Raw genomic sequence first — 20,083 nt, forward strand, 5'->3', positions numbered from 1 at the left:
TTTATTTCACAGTACCTGACATGGTATCTTGTACATAGTAGGTAGGTGCTTAAAGTGGAGCCCAAGCCTCATAGGACTAGTTGTCCTTGAAGAAGGTGGTGTTTCAGCCCATGTCCCAGCACTTCTCTTGGTGAACTCAGCAGGGATTTGGGACCTAGTAATTAAGTAGCTGAGAAGCCAATATTCATCCTCTCATTCTCTGAGAAGCGTGTTGGTAGCAGAGTGCATTATATTAATACATGGTAGGGGGTATAAGCATAACAGTGAGACTTGGGATTTGGCTTAGGCTTCCCATAGCCAAAGAAATGCTGAGGGGAGATTCATGTTGGTAGGGTCGAAATAGCATTGGACTAGAAGTAAAAAAAAAAAAGTCGGTGTTGTACTTGTCTGTGCTACTATCTAACTTAGTGACTTTTGACAAGTAACTTATGCCCCTGAGCCTCAAATTCTTCATTTAGATTATGGTGATAACAAGTTTCAAGGCCATTTGCCACCTATAATCTGAAGATGGGAAATTTATTTTACCTAAGCTCTGATGAGTTCAGTTGAGATAGTTATTGAATTTTTTCCCCTGAGCTATTTGACTAATTGTTGTTGGGACACCAGGCAGACTGCATGATCATCTATGGCAGGTGTGACTGCACTCTAGGAGACACAGTGATGAAAACACCTGGCGCTAGAAATCTGAAACAATGCCTAAACAGTTGAGCGCATCCATTCTGGAGCATATTAACCTTTCCTTTTGGGAGAGGCCAAATTAAGGTCTGTTACATGATCTCTAAAGACCATAATGTGACACTGGAACTTCAGGATTGAAAAATGAGATTGTCTTAATTTACAGCAACGAGGTGATTTTGGCTCTAACTTCCAGATTTATTTATTTATTTATTTATTTATTTATTTATTTATTCATTCAGTTATTTATTTATTTATTGACAGAGTCTTGCTCTGTCACCTAGGCTGGAGTGCAGTAGCATGATCTTGGCTCACTGCAACCATGACCTCCTGGGTTCAAACGATTCTTGTGCCTCAGCTACCCAAGTAGCTGGGATTACAGGCATGTGCCACCATGCCCAGCTAAATTTTGTATTTTTAGTAGAGATGGGGTTTTGCCATGTTGGCCAGGCTGGTCTTGGACTCCTTGCATCAAGTGATCCACCTGCCTCAGCCTCCCAAAGTGCTGGCATTATAGGTGTGAGCCACTGTGCCTGACCCAGATGCTACTTTCAAGTTTGTTGGATGATTATACTCTTTAATAATGTTGTTACACAGTATGAGACTTTTCAGTCCTCTTTCTAGAACTGTGGAACAAAAACTAAAGTGCCTTCAGTTGGTCCAGAAAGAAGGGATTTGCTTTTATTTCAATTAAAAATTGGGAGACTTCTCTTTATTATGTGGCCCTCTCTTACAAAGAACAAATTGCTTTGTAAACTCAGGTAAGCACTTTGTATCTCTGATCTCTACAATTCCTCATTTGAAACATGGTAGAACTGGACCAGCTAATCTCTAAAGTCGTTTCATTGGCTCTACCTTGCCTTGATTTTAAGTGTCTGTGTGATTGTACTGTTTCTTTGGGACTCTGGTTCCTAACCCAGCATAGCATGTTCATCAGTATAAAACATGAGTTTAGAACTTTTGGTTCGTAACCCATTCTTCCTGTTGTGTCTTAGAGAGTTAATTCAAGTGCTCCGTCCCAATGTCCTCATTAAAAAATGAGAATGAAAGTTTTTATCTATTTCCATCCTAACACTGAAGTGGGTAATGATGATATTTGGTGAAGTATAAGGCACTGGACTAGGTAGTCAAGGGACCGAGGTTCTATTCCTTTTTTTTTTTTTGAGACGAAGTATTGTTCTTGTTGCCCAGGCTGGAGTACAGTGGCGCCATCTTGGCTCACTCTAACCTCTGCTTCCCAGGTTCAAGTGATTCTTCTGCCTCAGCCTCCCGAGTAACTGGGATTACAGATGCCCACCACCAGACCCAGCTAATTTTTGTATTTTTTTAGTAGAGATGGGGTTTCACCATATTGGCCAGGCTGGTCTCGAACTCCTGACCTCAGGTGATCCACCTGCCTTGCCCTTTCAAAGTACTAAGATTACAGGCATGAGCCACCGCACCTGGCCTCCCTAACTCTTAAGTAGTTGTGTGCCTTCCTACCAGTCACTAATCTTTTTGTGCTTCAGTGTCTTAGACTGTAAATTATTGAAAAGCTACACTTTGTTGAATGTCCATTATGTGCCATATACCTATGTCAGTCACTTTATGTACATCATTTGTTATCTGCAGCAGCAAAGTGAGAACAAATGGGAACTTAGGCCCTGAAAGGCAAGTCGTGTGCAAGATCCCACAGGTGGGAAATGGCAGAGCTAGGATTAGAAGCCACGTCTTTCACTCCAAAGCCTGTTCACTTTCTTTACCTATACTGTTATTTTTTCTTTTATTTTTTTAAATGCTTCTTTGGAGATGGGGTCTTGCTATGTTATCCAGGCTGGACTCAACTCCTGGGCTCAGGCCACCCTCTGGCCTCAGCCTCTGGAGTAGCTGGGACTACAGGCACATGGCATAGCCCCAGATACACCTATACTATTCCACTTCATTTGCAACATAAGGATCTACTGTATATGCTTTCTAGGATTGTTGCTGGGAACAGATTGGATATCGGATACCACATTGCTTTTGGCCATTAGAATTTTATAGTTAGAGGGAACCCGTGAGCAGCTCTAGTGTATTTAAGATTCCAGATTCAAATCTCAGCTCTGCTACTTATTTAGCTTTGGACCTCCGATAAGTTACTTAATCTCTTCATGCATCTTTTTGTCATCTATTGAATGGGAATAATAGTACCAACTCCATACAGTGACATGAGGATTATGCAAAACATTTTGAATATTATTTTGCATATAGTGAGTATTCAGTATATATTAGTAAATAGTGTAGTTGGGATTGTTTTATTTACTCTCCTTGTTTTAGTTATGGTGAAGCTGAAACAGTGCTCAAAATGAAGAAGCTAATTAAAACCACTGAAAAGAATAAAGTTTATATATGTAAGATTATATTGAATATTTTACAAATAAACATTTAGTGTTAAATTCAGTATATAGTGACAACATTACCCTCAATCCACAGGTGGGGGGATGGGGTAGGCTACAGCGGGAAGAGAGAGCTAGAGCTTGGGTTAATGATTTATCTGGCAAGGGTTCTGGGCCTTTCATCACGAACATTTATTGGTTGCCTGTTACATCGACCCATCAAGCCTCTAACTTCTTCATCTTAGACAACTCTGCAGAAGACTGGGGAGACAGCTCTTTCTCTCTGATTAGATCAGGTTCTGTCAGATGTGTATGTATTGGCTTTTTATCTAGTTGTCTTGATGAAACCCAAGACTCAGACTTGGAGTTAAATGTAACAGACTGTATGCTCTGGTTTGATTTGAAGTTCAGGTATGAGGGGAGGAATGCCCTGCGTGATCCATCCCAAATTTATTAAAGTTCTCTGTATTGGGTTTGGAGGCCTCAGTCCTAGCTAATATAAAGCATAACTTTATTAACTGGTTTTTTGCTTTTTGTTCCTTTTGTTCATGAAACTCCTTTGGTAATATCAAATGTTCCCTTTGTTCATGAAACTCCATTGTTGTTTTTACTGGGTATAGGATTTGGGTATTCCTCAGTATCATCACACCGTGTGACAACACTCTAATCTCACCAGTGTTTTTAATGTGTACACACATACCTGTCAGTCTAAATTTCAAAAACCAGAAAGAATGTTTGACAGAGCATCATTTTTAGGCAGTTTTGTAGCATACAGAGGCAGTCAATATGAAGTACAAATTTGGGGAGACTAGGTTAAATGCTACAAAAGAAAGATTCTTATTTATGTGACGTTGATTTTTTCCCCCATTTTTGTAGGTTGCTATGGTGACAGACTATGGGGCCTTTATCAAAATCCCAGGCTGTCGGAAGCAAGGTAGGAGCCTATAACTTGAAATTCAGCCCTCTGATTCTACTCTCTGCTAACACCCCACCACCTCCTAACTATAGGCTGTACATTTTTCAGACAGTAGTTTTTCATTCGTTTTCTTTTTAATGTATAGATATGAATACAAGATGACAGTTCATTTTAAGCGGACAGAAGAATGGTGGTCTCTGACTCAGGAGGAAGGTTGGGGTATAGCTAATTGGGTTTACTTCTGAAACCAGCTCCTCCTTAGACTTCACCTGTGACCCTAGGCAAATCACTTGACTTCTTTAGACACAGGATTTGCGGGAGGGCAAGCTACCTCTGTCTGAGGCTGACAGTGAGTTTTCTAGTAGATAGCACATGAAATGAGAATAGTATTGTAAGTGGTACAAGCATATATATATATAATGTTTTAAGTTTTTTTCATAAAAAGGCATCTGTTGAACATTTTTTGAGAATCCTGTTATAAGTCTATAATCTTATTTATTTACCAAAACCATGTTAAGCATAAAAGGCAGGTTCCACAGACTGGTTGTCTGCCCAGAGTGGGCTAGGTAGTGGCATAGCCAAGACTAGAACCCAATCCTTCTGATTCCTAGCCCCTGGATCTTTCTACTATATCACGCTGATGGTAACTTCTTATGCTAAAATAAGTTAAGATTTAATTAAAGGTTTTAATTTTTTTAAAAAGTAGCCATTAAGAGTACTAGAAGAAAATGTAGAAGAATATTTCACTACATAAAATTAAAACTTAATTGCAAAATCATTGTAAGCAGAGTTAAGTTGGGAAAAAGAATTTGTAGTACATATGATAAAGAACTAATACAGAAGGGGTGTTAGGAAAAGGTGCCAAGGATATGTAAAAACAACTCACAGGAGAAAAGAATATTACTTGGTACTATAGTAAAAGATACTCATTCTCAGTATGATTAAAAAGTAACTTAGACTGGTAGATTCATATAATGCGATATTACTCAACAATACAAAGGAATGAGAATAAAATATTCATACATGCAACAACCTGAATCAATCTCCAGAAATTATACTGAGTGAAAAAAGCTAATCTCAAAAGGTTATACACTTTATGATTCCATTTATAAAGCATTCTTATGTTTTACTTGAGATATGATTCACATACCACACATTTCACCTGCTTAAAGTGTACAATTCAGTGGTTTTTTGGTATATTCAGAGTTTTGTGACCATCACCACAATCTACTTTGAGAATATTGTCGTCACCCCAAAAAGAAACCCTGTACCCATTAGCTGTCACTCCAGATTCTCTGTAAGCCCCCAGCTTTAGGCAACCATTATTCTATTTTGTCTCTGTATATTTGCTTATTTTGTACATTTCTTATAAATGGAATAATGCAGTATATAGTCTTTCGTGACTGACTTCTTTCACTTAGCATGTTTTCAAGGTTCATCTGTTTTATAATATGTACTTCATTCTTTTTTATTGCCATTACAAATTAATTTATTGCAATTCCATCAGTTGATGGATATTTGGGTTGTTTCCACTTCTTTAGTATTATGAATAGTGTTGCTATAAATATTTGTGTACAACTTTTTGTGTGGCTATTTGCTTTCATTGGGTATATTCCTAGGAGTAGAAATACTGGGTCATATGGTAACTCTGTGTTCAACTTTTTGAGAAACTGCCAAACTGTTTTTCCAAAGTGACCACACCATTTTACATTCCTACCAGCAATGTATGAGAGTTCTACTTTCTTTACATCTTTGTTAACACTTGTTATTATCTTTTTGGGTATGGCCATCCTAATGGATGTGCAGGGACATCTCATTGTGGTTTGAATTTCCCTAATGGCTAATGATGTTAAGTCTCTTTTCTTGGGTTTATTGGCCATTTGTATATCTTTTCTGGGGAAATGTCTATTCAAATCTGATACATTTTGACTGTGTCGCCACCCGAATCTCATCTTGAATTGTAGTTCCCGTAATCCCCATGTGTTGTGGGAGGGACCAGGTGTAGAGAATTGAATCATGGGGGTGGTTTGCCCCATCCTGTTCTCATCATAGTGACATAAGATCTGATGGTTTTATAAGGGAAACCCCTTATAAAACCATCATTCGCTGGGCACTTATTCTCCTTCCTGCTGCCCTGTGAAGAAGGACGTGTTTGCTTCCCCTTTCCCCGTGGTTGTTAAGTTTCTTGAGACTTCCCTAGCCATGCTGAACTGTGAGTCAGTTAAATCTCTTTCCTTGATAAATTACCCAGTCTCATATGTCTTTATTAGCAGTGTAAGAACAGACTAATACAAAATCCTTTTCTCTTTTTGAGACAGAGTCTCGCTCTATTGCCCAGGCTAGAGTGTAATGGTGCGGTCTTGGCTCACTGCAACCTCTGCCTCCTGAGTTCAAGTGATTTTCATGCCTCAGCTTCCTCAGTAGCTGGGATTACAAGCACGTGCCACCACTCCCTGCTACTCTTTAGTAGAGACAGGGTTTTGCCATGTTGGCCAGACTGGTCTTGAACTCCTGTCCTCCAGTGATCTGCTCTCCTCAGCCTCCCAGAGTGCTGGGATTAAAGGTGTGAGCCACCACACCTGCCTGGTTATTTTTGGTTTTATTGTTGAGTTAGGTGTTGCTCATATATTCTGGATACTAGTCCCATATCAAATATATGATTTGCAAAGATTTTTATGTAACACACTTGAAATGACAAAATTATCTAAATGGAGAACAAATTATTTAATGGTTGACAAGGATTAAGGAGGGGAAGGAAGTAGCAATAGGAAGGATCCTTGTGGTGAGGGACCTGTTCTGTATCTTAACTGTGGCAGTGTATACATGAATCTGCACATGTGGTAAAATTACGTGGAACTAAATACATACACATACACAAACACAAATGAGTACAGGTAAAACTGGGGAAATCTGAACAAGAGCCAGTCGATTTTATCTGAGATGTTTTTTCCTATACCAACCAGTTTTCCGGTTCTCTAATTCTCTAACATCAACTGGATGTCCAACAATTCAATTCAATTCTGACACTAACTACCTGGGAGTTAGTGTCAGATTCCACATGCTTAAGGGCTCAGTCCCACATGACTGTCCTCACTTCAGATGCCAACCCCAATATTGGATCCTCAGATTACCTACACTTTTGTCTCACTTGGCTACAATTTTTGGGATTCCCAGCACTTCGCCCCAAAGTTGGTAATTTGCTAGAGTGACTCACAGAACTAAAAAAAAAAGCTATAGTTACTGTTAGTTTATTTTAAAGGATAAAAATGAACAGTCAGATGAGGAAGTACACAGGGTGAGACCCAAAGGGTTCCGAGTACAAAGCCTTTGTCCCCATGGAGTTGGAGTGTGTCACCCTCTTGGCACAGGGATGTATTCACCAACTCTCCAAACTCCATTGCTTAGGGGTTTATATGGAGGATCTGTTACGTAGACGTGGTTGATTAAATTATTGGCCTTCAGTGATAGAGCTCAGTCTCCAGCCCCTCCCCTTCCCAGAAGTCAGAGGGTAGGGCTGAAATTTCTTTTTTTCTTTTGAGAGGGAATCTAGCTCTGTTGCCCAGGCTGGAATGCAGTGGTGCGATACCAGCTCACCGCAATGTCTGCCTCCTGGGTTCCAGCGTTTCTCCTGCCTCAGCCTCCCAAGTAGCTGGGATAACCCTATCTAATCACATCCTTGATTTCTCTGTTTCTGAAACTATCTAGGGACACACCAATAGTCACCTCATTAAGGGACTTAATGAATAACAAAAGACACTTCTATCACTCAGAATAGTCCAAGGGTTTTAGGAACTCTGCCAGGAACTAGGGACAAGGATCGTATATGTATTTCTTATACCACAGTATCAATGCCAGCATCTTGGTTGTGATAGTGTACTATAGTTTTCCAAAATGTCACCATTAGAGAAAACTGGATAAAGTGTACATAAAACCTCTGTATTATTTCTTTCTTTCTTTTCTTTTTTTTTTTTTTTGAGACGGAGTCTTGCTCTGTTGCCCAGGCTGGAGTGTGCAGTGGCACAATCTCGGCTCACTGCAAGCTCCGCCTCCCGGGTTCACGCCATTCTCCTGCCTCAGCCTCCCTAGTAACTGGGACTACAGGCGCCTACCACCACGCCCGGCTAATTTTTTGTATTTTTAGTAGAGACGGAGTTTTACCATGTTAGCCAGGATGGTCTCAATCTCCTGACCTTGTGATCCACCTGCCTCGGCCTCCCAAAGTCAGCTGGGATTACATGCCTGAGCCACCGCGCCCAGCCTCACCTCTGTGTTATTTCTTTTGAGTGCAGATAAATGTACAATTATCTCAAAAAATTTTTTTTCACATAGGGCAGCAAAGTTATCAAATGTTTTTAAAAAATGATTTAAAACACTCCTAAAATCGTTGAGATTAACACATATTTTAAAAGATTGCTGTTAATACCCAGTGTTAGAAATGGGCACTTTTACTCTCTATCAGGAGCATAATTTCACAGACTTTGCCAATGCCTATTAACATTTTTAGTGTGCTTATTACCCTTTAATCCAGAATTTCTTTGGAGAATTTAGTGTAAGTAGAGAATTACATAAATAATGGGCATCTGTTTTGTAGACTATGCAGATGATTAAAAGAATGACTGTATTTCTAAGACACACTTATGCCTCATCTTACCAGAAAGATGCAATGGAAGGTTTTCACACAATTCCATCACACTGCTACCTGACTGATAACAGTTGTAAAACATCATTGATTATAAGAAGCACTCCAATTTCAGAGATATTAAAGTGAGAGGAAAAGAAAGTGCCTCTTAGAATCAATGAAACAGAATAGATGTCAGTTTACTGACATGAGCCGGGAGTGGTGGCATGCACCTGTAATCCCAGCTACTTGGGAGACTGAAGCAGTAAGATCACTTGAGGCCAAGAGTTCAAGGCCAGACTGGGCAACATAGCAAGACCCCATTGATGGCAATGGAGGCCTGTCTAGAGCAGCTGCTTCAAAAATGCCAGCCATAGTGGGGCCGTGCAGCCAGGGCTGCATGTTCCATGGAGCTGGCAGGAGCCAGGAACAGCGGGATCCCTGCCCCCTTATGAGTTCGTGGGGTGGGAGCCCACCCTCGTGGGTGCAGCTGCAATCACTCAGCCCTAGCTACAGACCCAGGCATCCCTGCGCTCTTGGAGGTCCGGGAAGACCCCTTTCCCCCACAGGCTCAGAAGTGCCTGCTCCCACTGCCTGGCCTCTTCCCGCTCCTGACTCCTGCTCTGATTTTGGAGCAAAGTTGAAGCCGAGCCTGGGCACTATTGCAGCCTGGCTGGGTTTGCGCACCTTGGGGTGGTGCTGACATGCCAGCTTCCTACCACCTCGACCCCCTCCAGACTTTGGGTGCTAGTGAGCACAAGAGGGAGGCCAAAGGGGTGCTGAGGGTGACCCATCATGGGCCTGCAGATGCCCCTGGCAGACAGGCTCCTGGGTGGAAAGGGGCAGGTCTCGGTGAAGCCCCACCTTCAAGCCAGGGATGGCCTGAAGTATAGGGGCCAGGCTCTCAATTCCAGGTGGAGTCTGTGGCCCAGAGTGAGAACTTAAGGTGCTTTTTCTGGGCCTGCCCATGGCTGCCCATGGACCAGTCAGCACACACTTCTGAAGACTATAAAAACCCTGGACTCAGCCAGACTTGGGCAGACACTGGGAGGACCTGCCTGTGGAAATGGGTTACCCACACTGGGTCTCCTCTCTGTCGAGGGCTGCAGATGTTGGGATGACCTGCCTGCAGATAAGAGCTGCCCATTCTGGGTTTCCTCTCTGCTGAGAGCTGCACTCAACAGGTTGACCTGCCTGTGGAAAGGAGCTATCTACTTTGGGTCTCCTTAGAGCTGTACCATCACTTAATAAAGCAACTCTTTGCCTTGCTCACCCTCCAGTTGTCTGCATACCTCATTCTTCCTGGATGCAAGACAAGAACTTGGGACTCGCTGAATGGCGGGACTGAAAGAGTTATAACAGACCCAAGGGCTCCCTGAGCCAGAGCTGTGACACCCTCTTTGGGGCTTTGCGGTTTCTGGCATCTCCATGCTTCTGGGCACCACCATGTTCCCCAGAGTCCACAGTGAAAGCCGCTTGTGGTATGCCTGGTCCAGCCACAGCCTCACATGGAGCTGGTGCCTGTGCCAGCATCTGGAGCTGCCTGCCCAGCCACAGCAGCCAGTGTGCCTGGCTGTGCGCAGTGGCTGGACCCCATGCTCACTCACTCATGCCCCCTTGCCACTCCGAGCCTGGCTCGCCCTTGGCAGGAGTGGGATCTGGGATGGTAGCATGAACAGAGCGCAGCCCGCTAGACCAAGTGGATGGAACAGGCCTAGTGGCCCCAAGCAATACTGAGTGCAGCCTGCCAGGCCAAGTGGGCCGAGCGAGCCCAGAAGGCCCAAGCAAAACTCGGGCAAAGGTGCTGCTGGCCACAGCAGCTTCTGGCTGGAAAAATGACACCTGAAGAATCTTGTGACACCATCTTTACAAAAAAGTTAGCTGGGTGTGGCAGCAGGAGGATCACTTGGGCCCAGAAGTTAGAGGCTGCAGTGAGCTATGATTGTGCCACTGCACCCCAGCCCTGGGTAACAGAGTGAGACCCTGTCCCTTAAAAAAAAAAAATTACTGACATGGAAAGAAGTCCAAGATAATAAAATTTGAAAACATGTTCCAGAAGACTTTGTATAACATCTCCCTTCCCTACCCTTTTAAAGCAAGTGTACATATGCCTTTATATATCTTTTTTCTTTATATATTTTAAATTATTGCCTATGTTTAGAAGAAAGGCAGGAGGAATATTTAACAGATTAACACTGGTCACCTCTGGGGAGTTGGTTTTGCTAAGGAAGGAATGTACATGGAAGAAGGACTTTGAGTTTTGGAATTTTTTTTTTTTAAGTTTTTTCTATTAAAAAAAAATCCAAGAGGTGATCTTTGGATAATAAATCCTTGCCTCTAACCTTGTAGACTACTCTTCTGCAAATTACATCTTTGCTTTAGAAATGGTTTACCAGCAGTTTTCAAGCTGGCAGTCAGCAGTCTGTAATTAAGTTTCTCATTTTATGTTGGTTCGGATTGAATGACATCGAACTCTTCCTCACCCCATAGGACATTCACTTCTTTCTGTCTGAGCACAGGTTTTCTTGTTAATATACTTACCATAGCTGCCAGTGCCTGAAAGTCCCATTCTAACTTGGGCGTATGTGACACTTTGGGGACTGTGTGGAATTAAAGGCCTGTGACCTTCCAGCAGTCAATCTTTAACTCACTTTATCCATACCCTGTCAGGTGATGCCTCTGATTGTGACTGACAGCTTACAAGTGAATCTGTCAGTCTGACAGCTGGGCTGAGACAAGCCTCAGAGGGAAAGCTCAGGGAACCAAACAATTAGGTGGAAACTGTGAGTTTTAATCCTGAGATCTATAGGTTTATTGTATAACTTGAGCAGTTGACTTCCTTACAGTGTGTCTTAGTTTCTCTGCCCATAAAGAGGGAAGATCATTAAGTCTCAGCCTGAAAGGACTGAGTTAGAAAATAACTCTGGTCTGATCAGATTTTAACATCTTTGGCTCAGGTAGGTAGATTCTAATTTGAGCTAGTTTCCCAGATGTCCTGTTCTCAGAATACTTCAGCCACCACTGAGTTGAAGAGCCCTTCCTAATATTCAAACCTAAGCTAGATTTTCTTTCCCCTCTCATTCCAATATAACTTTCTGTGATGATGAAAATATTCTTTATGTTATGTGATTTGTTTTCTGACACCAACCAACTCCCCAATTCTCTGGACACCAACTGGGTGTCCAACGACTCAGTTCAATTCTGACATTATATATCTGGAGCTTGTGTTAGATCTCTCAAATTAAAGGGACTCAGTCCCACAAAATTGCCCTTCTTCAGATGCCAGCTGCAAGTCCTGGGCCACCTGTACTTCTGACCAATCAGCTGTAAACAGGGGTTCCATGACCACTTCCTTAGGTTTGAGACTTTGCCAGAATGGTTTACAGAAGTCAGGAAAACACTTTACAGTAGTCCCCCTTCATCTGTGCCTTTACTTTCCACGGTTTCAGTTACCCTAGGTCAACTGAGGTTTGAAAATATTAAAGAGAGCATTCTAGAAACAATTCATAAGCTTTAAGTTGCAGTTGCAGGGTGATGAAATCTTGCGCTGTCCTGCCCCATTCCATCTGGTACATGAATCGTCCCTTTGTTCATCCACACTGTGTATGCTACCCGCCCATTAGTCACTTAGTAGCTTTCTCAGTGATCAGATCGACTGTCTGCTATTGCAGTGCTTGTGTTCCAGGTAACCCTTATTTTACTTAATGGCCCCAAAGTGTAATAGTGACGCTGGCAATTTTGATATGCCTGAGAGAAGCCATAAAGTGCTTCCTTTAAGTCAAAAGGTAAAAGTTCTCGACTTAATAAGGAAAAAACGGGGACCCCTAGAGGGGAAACTGAGGGAAGGGGGAGTACAATGGTTGAAAAGTTTAACTTTGAGTACTATGCTCAGTACTTCTGTAACGTGATGATTCATATCCCAAACCTCAGCATCATGCAGTATACACAGATAACAAACTTGAACATGTACCCCTGGAATCTAAAATTAAGGAAAGAAAACGTAACCCTATCCTGTGGTTGCTAAAATCTACCCTAAGAATGAATCTTCTATGTGTGAAATTGTGAAGAAGGAAAAATTCATACTAGTTTTGCTGTCGAATTTCTAACTGCAGAAGTTACAGCAACAGTGTGTGATAACTGTTATTACATTATGCTATTATTATTATTGTTTGTTTTTTTTTTTTTTCTGAGAGGGAGTCTCGCTCTGTCGCCCAGGCTGGAGTGCAGTGGCGCAATCTCAGCTCACTGCAAGCTCCGCCTCCCGGGTTCTGGCCATTCTCCTGCCTCAGCCTCCCGAGTAGCTGGGACTATAGGCGCCCGCTACCTCGCCCAGCTAGTTTTTTGTATTTTTTAGTAGAGACGGGGTTTCACTGTGTTAGCCAGGATGGTCTCGATCTCCTGACCTCGTGATCCGCCCGTCTCGGCCTCCCAAAGTGCTGGGATTACAGGCTTGAGCCACCACGCCCGGCCTGTTATTATTATTGTTAATCTATTTCTGTGCTTAATTTATAAATTAAACTTCACAGCCAGGCATGGTGGCTCACACATGTAATTTCAGCACTTTGGGAGGCAAGGTGGGTGGATCGCTTGAGCTCAGGAGTTCGAGACCAGCCTGGGTAACATGGTGAAACCCCATCTCTACAAAAATACAAAAATGTACTGGTCATGGTGGTGTGCACCTATAGTCCAGGCAACTTGAGGGGGTAGGATTGTTTGAGCCTGGGAGGCAGAGGTTATAGTGAGCCGAGATCATGCCACTGCACTCCAGCCTGGGTGACAGAACAAACCCTGTCTCAAGAAAAAGAAAAAAAAAAAAATTAAACTTTATCTTAGGTGTGTATGTATAGGAAAACCATAGTATATATAGGATTCGATACTATTCTTTGCCAGTTTATTATAAAGGATACAACTTAGGAACAGCCAAGTAATTGAAGAGATACATAGGGCAAGGTATAGCTGGAGTGGAGTGGGGTCAGAAAAGGTGTGGTGGGGAGCTTTCATGCTCTCTGGTATGCCACCCTCCCAGCACTAGGATGTGTTTACCAACCCAGAAACTCTACAAATCTCATGTATGGGAGTTTTTATAGAACTCAGTCTCTAGCTCCCAATCCTCCTCTTCCTAGAAGTAAGACATTGGTGGGTGGGACTGAAAATGCCAGTCCTCTAAGCCAGCGTGGTGGTGAGCACCTATAGTTCCAGCTACTCGGGAGACTGAGACGGGGGGAAAGTTGAGCCCTCCAGGAGTTTGAGTCCAGCCTGGGCAACATAGCAAGATCCTGTCTCAAAACAGAAAAAGAAAGTTCCAGCCATCTAATCACTTGGTCTTTCTGGTGACTAGTCCATCCTGAGGCTATCAAGGGATCCCACTCTATCACCTCATTAACGTAAACGCAGGTGTAATCAAAGGGGCTTATTATGAATAACAGAATACACTCCTATCACTTAGTAAATCCCAGGAGTTTTAGAAGTTCTTTGCCAGGAAGGGGGACAAATGTATTTTTGTATTATACTACAAATGTGCTGATAAATGACTTTTTCATTTTATTTATTTCAACTAATTGAAGTTGAAAGTTAAAACAGCTACATGACTAGTGACTATCTTATTAGGCAGTGCAACCCTATACAATTATAAAGTTCTTTTTTTTTTCTGCTGTCTTCTGCCCTCCAGCACTAAACTATGAAATTTTCAGAATAGAAATTTTTCAACATTATGCTTTCAGAGTTTCTTGCTTATGATAGACGTTCAAATATATTTAGCAGTGGATTCAGTTTAGCAAATAATTATTGAGTTCTATTTTCTGATTAGCTTTTTTGGTGGGATCACAGAGGTAAGAGAAACATAATCCCTTGCTGCCCTCAGATTGCTTACAGTCTAGTGATGTAAATGAATTAGAGTGGCGTGTAATAAAAATGAGTGTTGTTGCACTTAGTGCATGGAATTGTGGAATGGTTAGGCTGTTTAGATGAGTGAGGGCATAGTATAATACCTGAGGTATAGTGGGTGGGTGTTCAGTAAATCTCACTGAATGAATGAATGAATGAATTATAGCCTCAGCTCTACCATTAACTGGCTTCTTGGCAAGTCGCCTAGTCTTTGAGCCTTAATTTCCTTATCCCTGAAATGGGAATGATGTGCGTATTTTAGGGTCTTGAGTTTTTTGACTGGGAGGACCATGTTTCATTAACCCTTGGATATATTTTTGCCTATAATATAGTAAGTGTTTAGTAAATGTTTTAGTGACTCCTTAATCCCAACAAGATAAAGGGTACTAATGTGCTATATTATTGTCATATACCATTGATTGGGAGATGAATTGACTTGAAAAATGTGGAGAGGGAATTAAGATTCCCCAAAGGTAACAATGACCTTTTGTTTTTTTTGTTTTTTGTTTTTTTTTTTTTGAGACGGAGTCTTGCTCTGTCGCCCAGGCTGGAGTGCAGTGGCCGGATCTCAGCTCACTGCAAGCTCCGCCCCCCCGGGTTCACGCCATTCTCCTGCCTCAGCCTCCCGAGTAGCTTGGACTACAGGCGCTCGCCACCTCGCCCGGCTAGTTTTTTTGTATTTTTTAGTAGAGATGGGGTTTCACCTTGTTAGCCAGGATGGTCTCGATCTCCTGACCTCATGATCCGCCTGTCTCGGCCTCCCAAAGTGCTGGGATTACAGGCTTGAGCCACCGCGCCCGGCCGACCTTTTGTTTTGACATTGTTCTGGCTGCAGCTGTTCTCTAATGATTTGAGATTTTCACTTCTTTCCTTTATTGCCAGTGGAAGTTGTGAAAGAAATTAATGTTGAACCTAACGCAGTTGGGGCAACGGTTTTAAGGAGACTATAATGGGCTCTCTCTGTTACTCTCATGTGGTGATTGAGGAGCTAGTGCTTTCCAAGTTGTCAGGTTTGGGTTTTTTTCTGTTTTTACCAGTAGGCATTCAGATGGGACTCATTCTCTTTAAGTGTCATGTTGGGTTTATTGAACTTGATGATGGACTTGGTGTGCCTCTTGGGCATTTATTTATGGCTTGATGTGAGAAATCAAGCACAGATTGCTCTGAAGAGCTCCCTTTGGTGTGGCGTGGCAAGCAAAGCATTTTTGTTTGTTTCTGTTTGATTTTGGAGCATATGCTGGAATAGAATTAGATGTGCTTTCCTCTATTTGTAGGTAAGTTCATCTTTCTCCTTTTTTTTAATTGAAAGGATAATACAGATTAATAATAAAGAAGGCCGGGCGCGGTGGCTCAAGCCTGTAATCCCAGCACTTTGGAAGGCCAAGACGGGCGGATCATGAGGTCAGGAAATCGAGACCATCCTGGCTAATACGGTGAAACCCCGTCTCTACTAAAAAATACAAAAAAACTAGCCAGGCGACGAGGCGGGCGCCTGTAGTCCCAGCTACTCGGGAGGCTGAGACAGGAGAATGGCGTGAACCCGGGAGGTGGAGCTTGCAGTGAGCTGAGATCCGGCCACTGCACTCCAGCCTGGGCGGCAGAGCAAGACTCCGTCTTAAAAAAAAAAAAAAAAAAAATAATAATAATAATAATAAAGAAAAAATGGGGAAAATATTGGTATGATGTGGGAGACCTGATAAACTCATATTTGAATTGCACTTCTGTTATTTATCAGCCTTGTGATCCTGGATAATTTATATGATTTCTAGACTATTTTTTCCTATGAACCTTTGTCAAAGAGGATTAAATGAATGGATAGATGTAGTATATATAGTGAGGTACTCAGCACAAAGGGAAGGGGCCTCAAATATTTTATTTGTTGTCCTCTACCACATACACGTCATCTGACTTTTGGTGGTGTGTCCATGTTATTAATGAAGTCTCTCCCAAGAATTCAGACTGCTTTCTGAGAATGAATCTAGTCATGAATCCCCCCATACAGAGTATAGTTTCAGCCATAGATAGAAATAAACCAGGTAATTGCCTATAAAACTGACTGAAGAGATGGGAGCACTTAAGACTTAAGACAATCTGGGTGTAATTCCAGGGAAAAGGGATTGGAACGAAATTGTAATTTAGGAGACTGAAATATAGTTGATTGTATCATAATATTCTTTTTTTCTTGTTCTGTCGCCCTGGCTGGAGTGCAATTGCACGATCTCAGCTCACTGCAATCTCCGTCTCCTGGGTTCAAGTGATTCTCGTGCCTTAGCTTCCTGAGTAGCTGGGACTACAGACAAGTGCCACCAACGCCTGGCTAATTTTTGTATTTTTTAGTAGAGACGGGGTTTCACCATGTTGGTCAGACTGATCTTGAACTCCTGACTTTAAGTGATTCACCCACCTCAGCCTCCCAAAGTGCTGGGATTACAGGTGTGAGCCACCGTGCCCGTTCTGTATCATAATATTCTACTGAGGGAGAGATTATAGGAACAAGCAGGGAGTTGTCAGCTTAAAATATGGTAAACATAGTAAAAGAAAGACTGAGTGCTTGAAGTTGGCAGAGTTTATCTTGCCTTATTGAGGGCAGAAATGAATCTGATGATATGAACTGTACAGATGGATTTTTTTTTTTTCTTTGAGACGGAGTCTTGCTCTGTCGCCAGGCTGGAATGCAATGGCTCCATCTTGGCTCACTGCAACCTCTGCCTCCCGGGTTCAGGCAATTCTTCTGCTTCAGCCTCCCGAATAGCTGGGACTACAGATGCACACCACCATGCCCAGCTAATTTTTGTATTCTTAGTAGAGATGGGGTTTCACCATGTTGAGCAGGATGGTCTCGATCTCTTGACCTCGTGATCTGCCTGCCTCAGCCTCCCAAAGTGCTGGGATTACAAGCGTGAGCCTCGACGCCCAGCTGAGATGGAATTTTTTTTTTTTTTTTTTTTTGAGGAAGTGAGGGTCCACTAAACCTTCATGGACAAAAAAAGTATCTCAAGATGGTTGTCTCCCTTTTGTTCTGATTGCATGTGGAAGCAATTTCTGATCACTAATGTAATTGTTCAGGTATTTAATACTGAAGGCAGCAGCTGGTTTACCTAGATGAGGACTGAGAACCTTCCAGGTATAAGGAAAGTGTATCTTGTATTGTAAATTATTAAGCTGGTATGTGTCTCTCTCTGAACCAGTTACTAAACTGACAATCTGGTTAATGTATTTTAGTATATAAGCATCTGCATGCTAAAGACTCCTGCACTTATATCTACAGTTCATATCCTTCCCCTGAGCTACAGACTTGGATATGCAACTGCCTACCTGACATTTGCATTCAAGATCGAGGGCGAGGGCTAGACTGTGTCTTTTGTTTAATTCTGTATAAAGCTGTATAAGCTAAGGCCTTTTGGTAATAAGCCATTAATGTCTCAACTTTAATAATCCTGTACCCTGTTGTAACTATTTTTATGTTTCCTTTTGGTCTATGTCCATATGAGACATAGTTTCACATTATTTCATAGTGTATATATTATTTAATTATAATTTTTATGATTGGAAATAATGCATGCTCACCATAGAAAAATAGAGGGAAAAAAACACAACAGAAAATGATCATTATGTGCTATTACTACTGTACGGACATAGGCACTGTTAACATTTTGGTGTATTTCTCTTTTTTTTTTTGAGATGGAGTCTTGCTTTGTCACCCACGCTGAGTGTAGTAGCACGATCCTGGGTTCAGGTGATTCTCCTGCCTTAGCCTCCCAAGTAGCTGAGACTACAGGTGCCTGCCACCACACCTGGCTAATTTTTGTATTTTTAGTAGAGATAGGGTTTTACCATGTTGGCCAGGCTGGTCTTGAACTCCTGACCTCAAGTGATCTGCCCGGCTCAGCCTCCGAAAGTGCTGGGATCACAAGCATGAGCCACCATGCCTGGCCAACATTTTGGTGTATTTCTGTGTATTTACATATGTGTACACAATTTAATATGTTGAGATTAAGATTATACTGTATATTTAAAATTTGTAGTTTTTTGCACGTAATGGACCTTAAACATTTCCCCATTAAAAAAAATTTTCTATAAACATTTAATAACTTATTCTGTCATTCAGATGTACCACATAATCATTTTAAGTTGTTTCCAGTTTTTCACTGTTAGTGCTTCTAGACTTGTCATGTTTATCCAGGAGACAGCTACCAGTACCAAAAATAAAATAAGTAAAATAAAATAAAAAATAAAATAATAAAGCAGAATAAAAAAATAAAATGCCGGGCGCAGTGGCTCATGCCTGTAATCCCAGCACTTTGGGAGGCCGAGATGGGTGGATCATGAGATCAGGAATACAAGACCAGCCTGACCAACATAGTGAAACCCCGTCTCTACTAAAATACAAAAAATTAGTCAGGTGTGGTGGCAGGCACCTGTAATCCCAGCTACTCGGGAGGCTGAGGCAGGAGAATCACTTGAACCCGGGGGGTGGAGGTTGCAGTGAGCAGAGATTGCGCCAACTGCACTCCAGCCTGGGCGACAGAGTGAGACTCCATCTCAAAAGATAAATAATAAAATAAAATACATATGTATGTGTGTATGTGTGTGTATGTATATAGTTACTCTCACTAACTTACATGTACTCTGAACACCCATGAAAATTCAGTTGTAGCATAAAATACATTTATAGCATAAAAGCAAAATATTTCAAATTAACTTGCTTAAGCTACGTAAAGACAAAGTTCATTTGAAATATTTTGTCATTTTTTCACTGGTTATGTGAAAACCACATAACATACTTACACACTTTGGAATCAAGTGAGAGAAGGACAAGTTTTGATGCCATTATTTCTGTGTGGTACTCCAGTAAATAGACTTTCTGTTTTAGGGAAGAAGGGTAGTGTTCCCTCAAGTATATTAGGTTCAACATTAATTTCCTTCATAACTTTCATTAGCAATAGAGGAAAAGATGAATTTTAACCAGTAGAGGACGGTTGCAGCCCAAAATAAGTCAAGGTGAAGGGTTTCCCCTTTATGGGATCTGAATTTCCTCTTCAAACTTTAAAATTAGGCTATTTGGCTCATTACATCGTAGGGGAAAAAAAGTAAAACCCCATTTGCATGAATTTCACCCAATTTGGAGATTATGTGTTGATCTAAAATAAAACATAATGTATATAAAACATTTTAGAGGCCCCAGAATTGTTTAGATAGGTAGGCTATCAACCTCCAGAATCAGCTTATGTAGGTATGAGAGATGTAGTGATGATGGATAGAGAAAGTAGTGGCTCCCAGGAGGAGCTCTAAACAGAAAGGGCAGGTACTTTGAGTTGTAGGCATGTGAAGGCATCCATGTGCATCTCCGTCTCTCTCTCTCTCTCTCTCTCTCTCTCTCTCTCTCTCTGTGTGTGTGTGTGTGTGTGAAAGAGAGAGTGGGAGAATGAGAATGGAGGTGGGTAAATTTCCCAAGCAACTTTAGGGAGGGCAGTTATTTCAGACAGGATGACTGATTTGTATTCAGAATAATTATTTATGTTAATATTCTCCAGAATTGAAGTAATCCTCTTTATTATTTATTATCAAAAATAAATGAGGCCGGGCGCGGTGGCTCAAGCCTGTAATCCCAGCACTTTGGGAGGCCGAGACGGGCGG

At 41.8% G+C, this 20,083-nt stretch overlaps 1 protein-coding gene across 4 annotated transcripts in view; it reads left to right on the forward strand.

The window, feature by feature from the left end:
* ZCCHC17 (zinc finger CCHC-type containing 17) overlaps positions 1-20,083 on the forward strand; it is a 71,152-nt gene that overhangs the window by 19,678 nt on the left and 31,391 nt on the right. For all 4 annotated transcript variants that reach the window (XM_017857055.1, XM_017857057.1, XM_017857056.1 and 1 more), the window contains one exon: positions 3,906-3,963. In XM_017857055.1, coding sequence (XP_017712544.1) covers positions 3,906-3,963 — 58 coding nt within the window. The remainder of the gene's footprint in view (positions 1-3,905; positions 3,964-20,083) is intronic.

The sequence above is a fragment of the Rhinopithecus bieti genome, unplaced genomic scaffold, assembly GCF_001698545.2.
Source record: "Rhinopithecus bieti isolate Rb0 unplaced genomic scaffold, ASM169854v2 scaffold_44592, whole genome shotgun sequence".
NCBI lineage: Eukaryota > Metazoa > Chordata > Mammalia > Primates > Cercopithecidae > Rhinopithecus > Rhinopithecus bieti.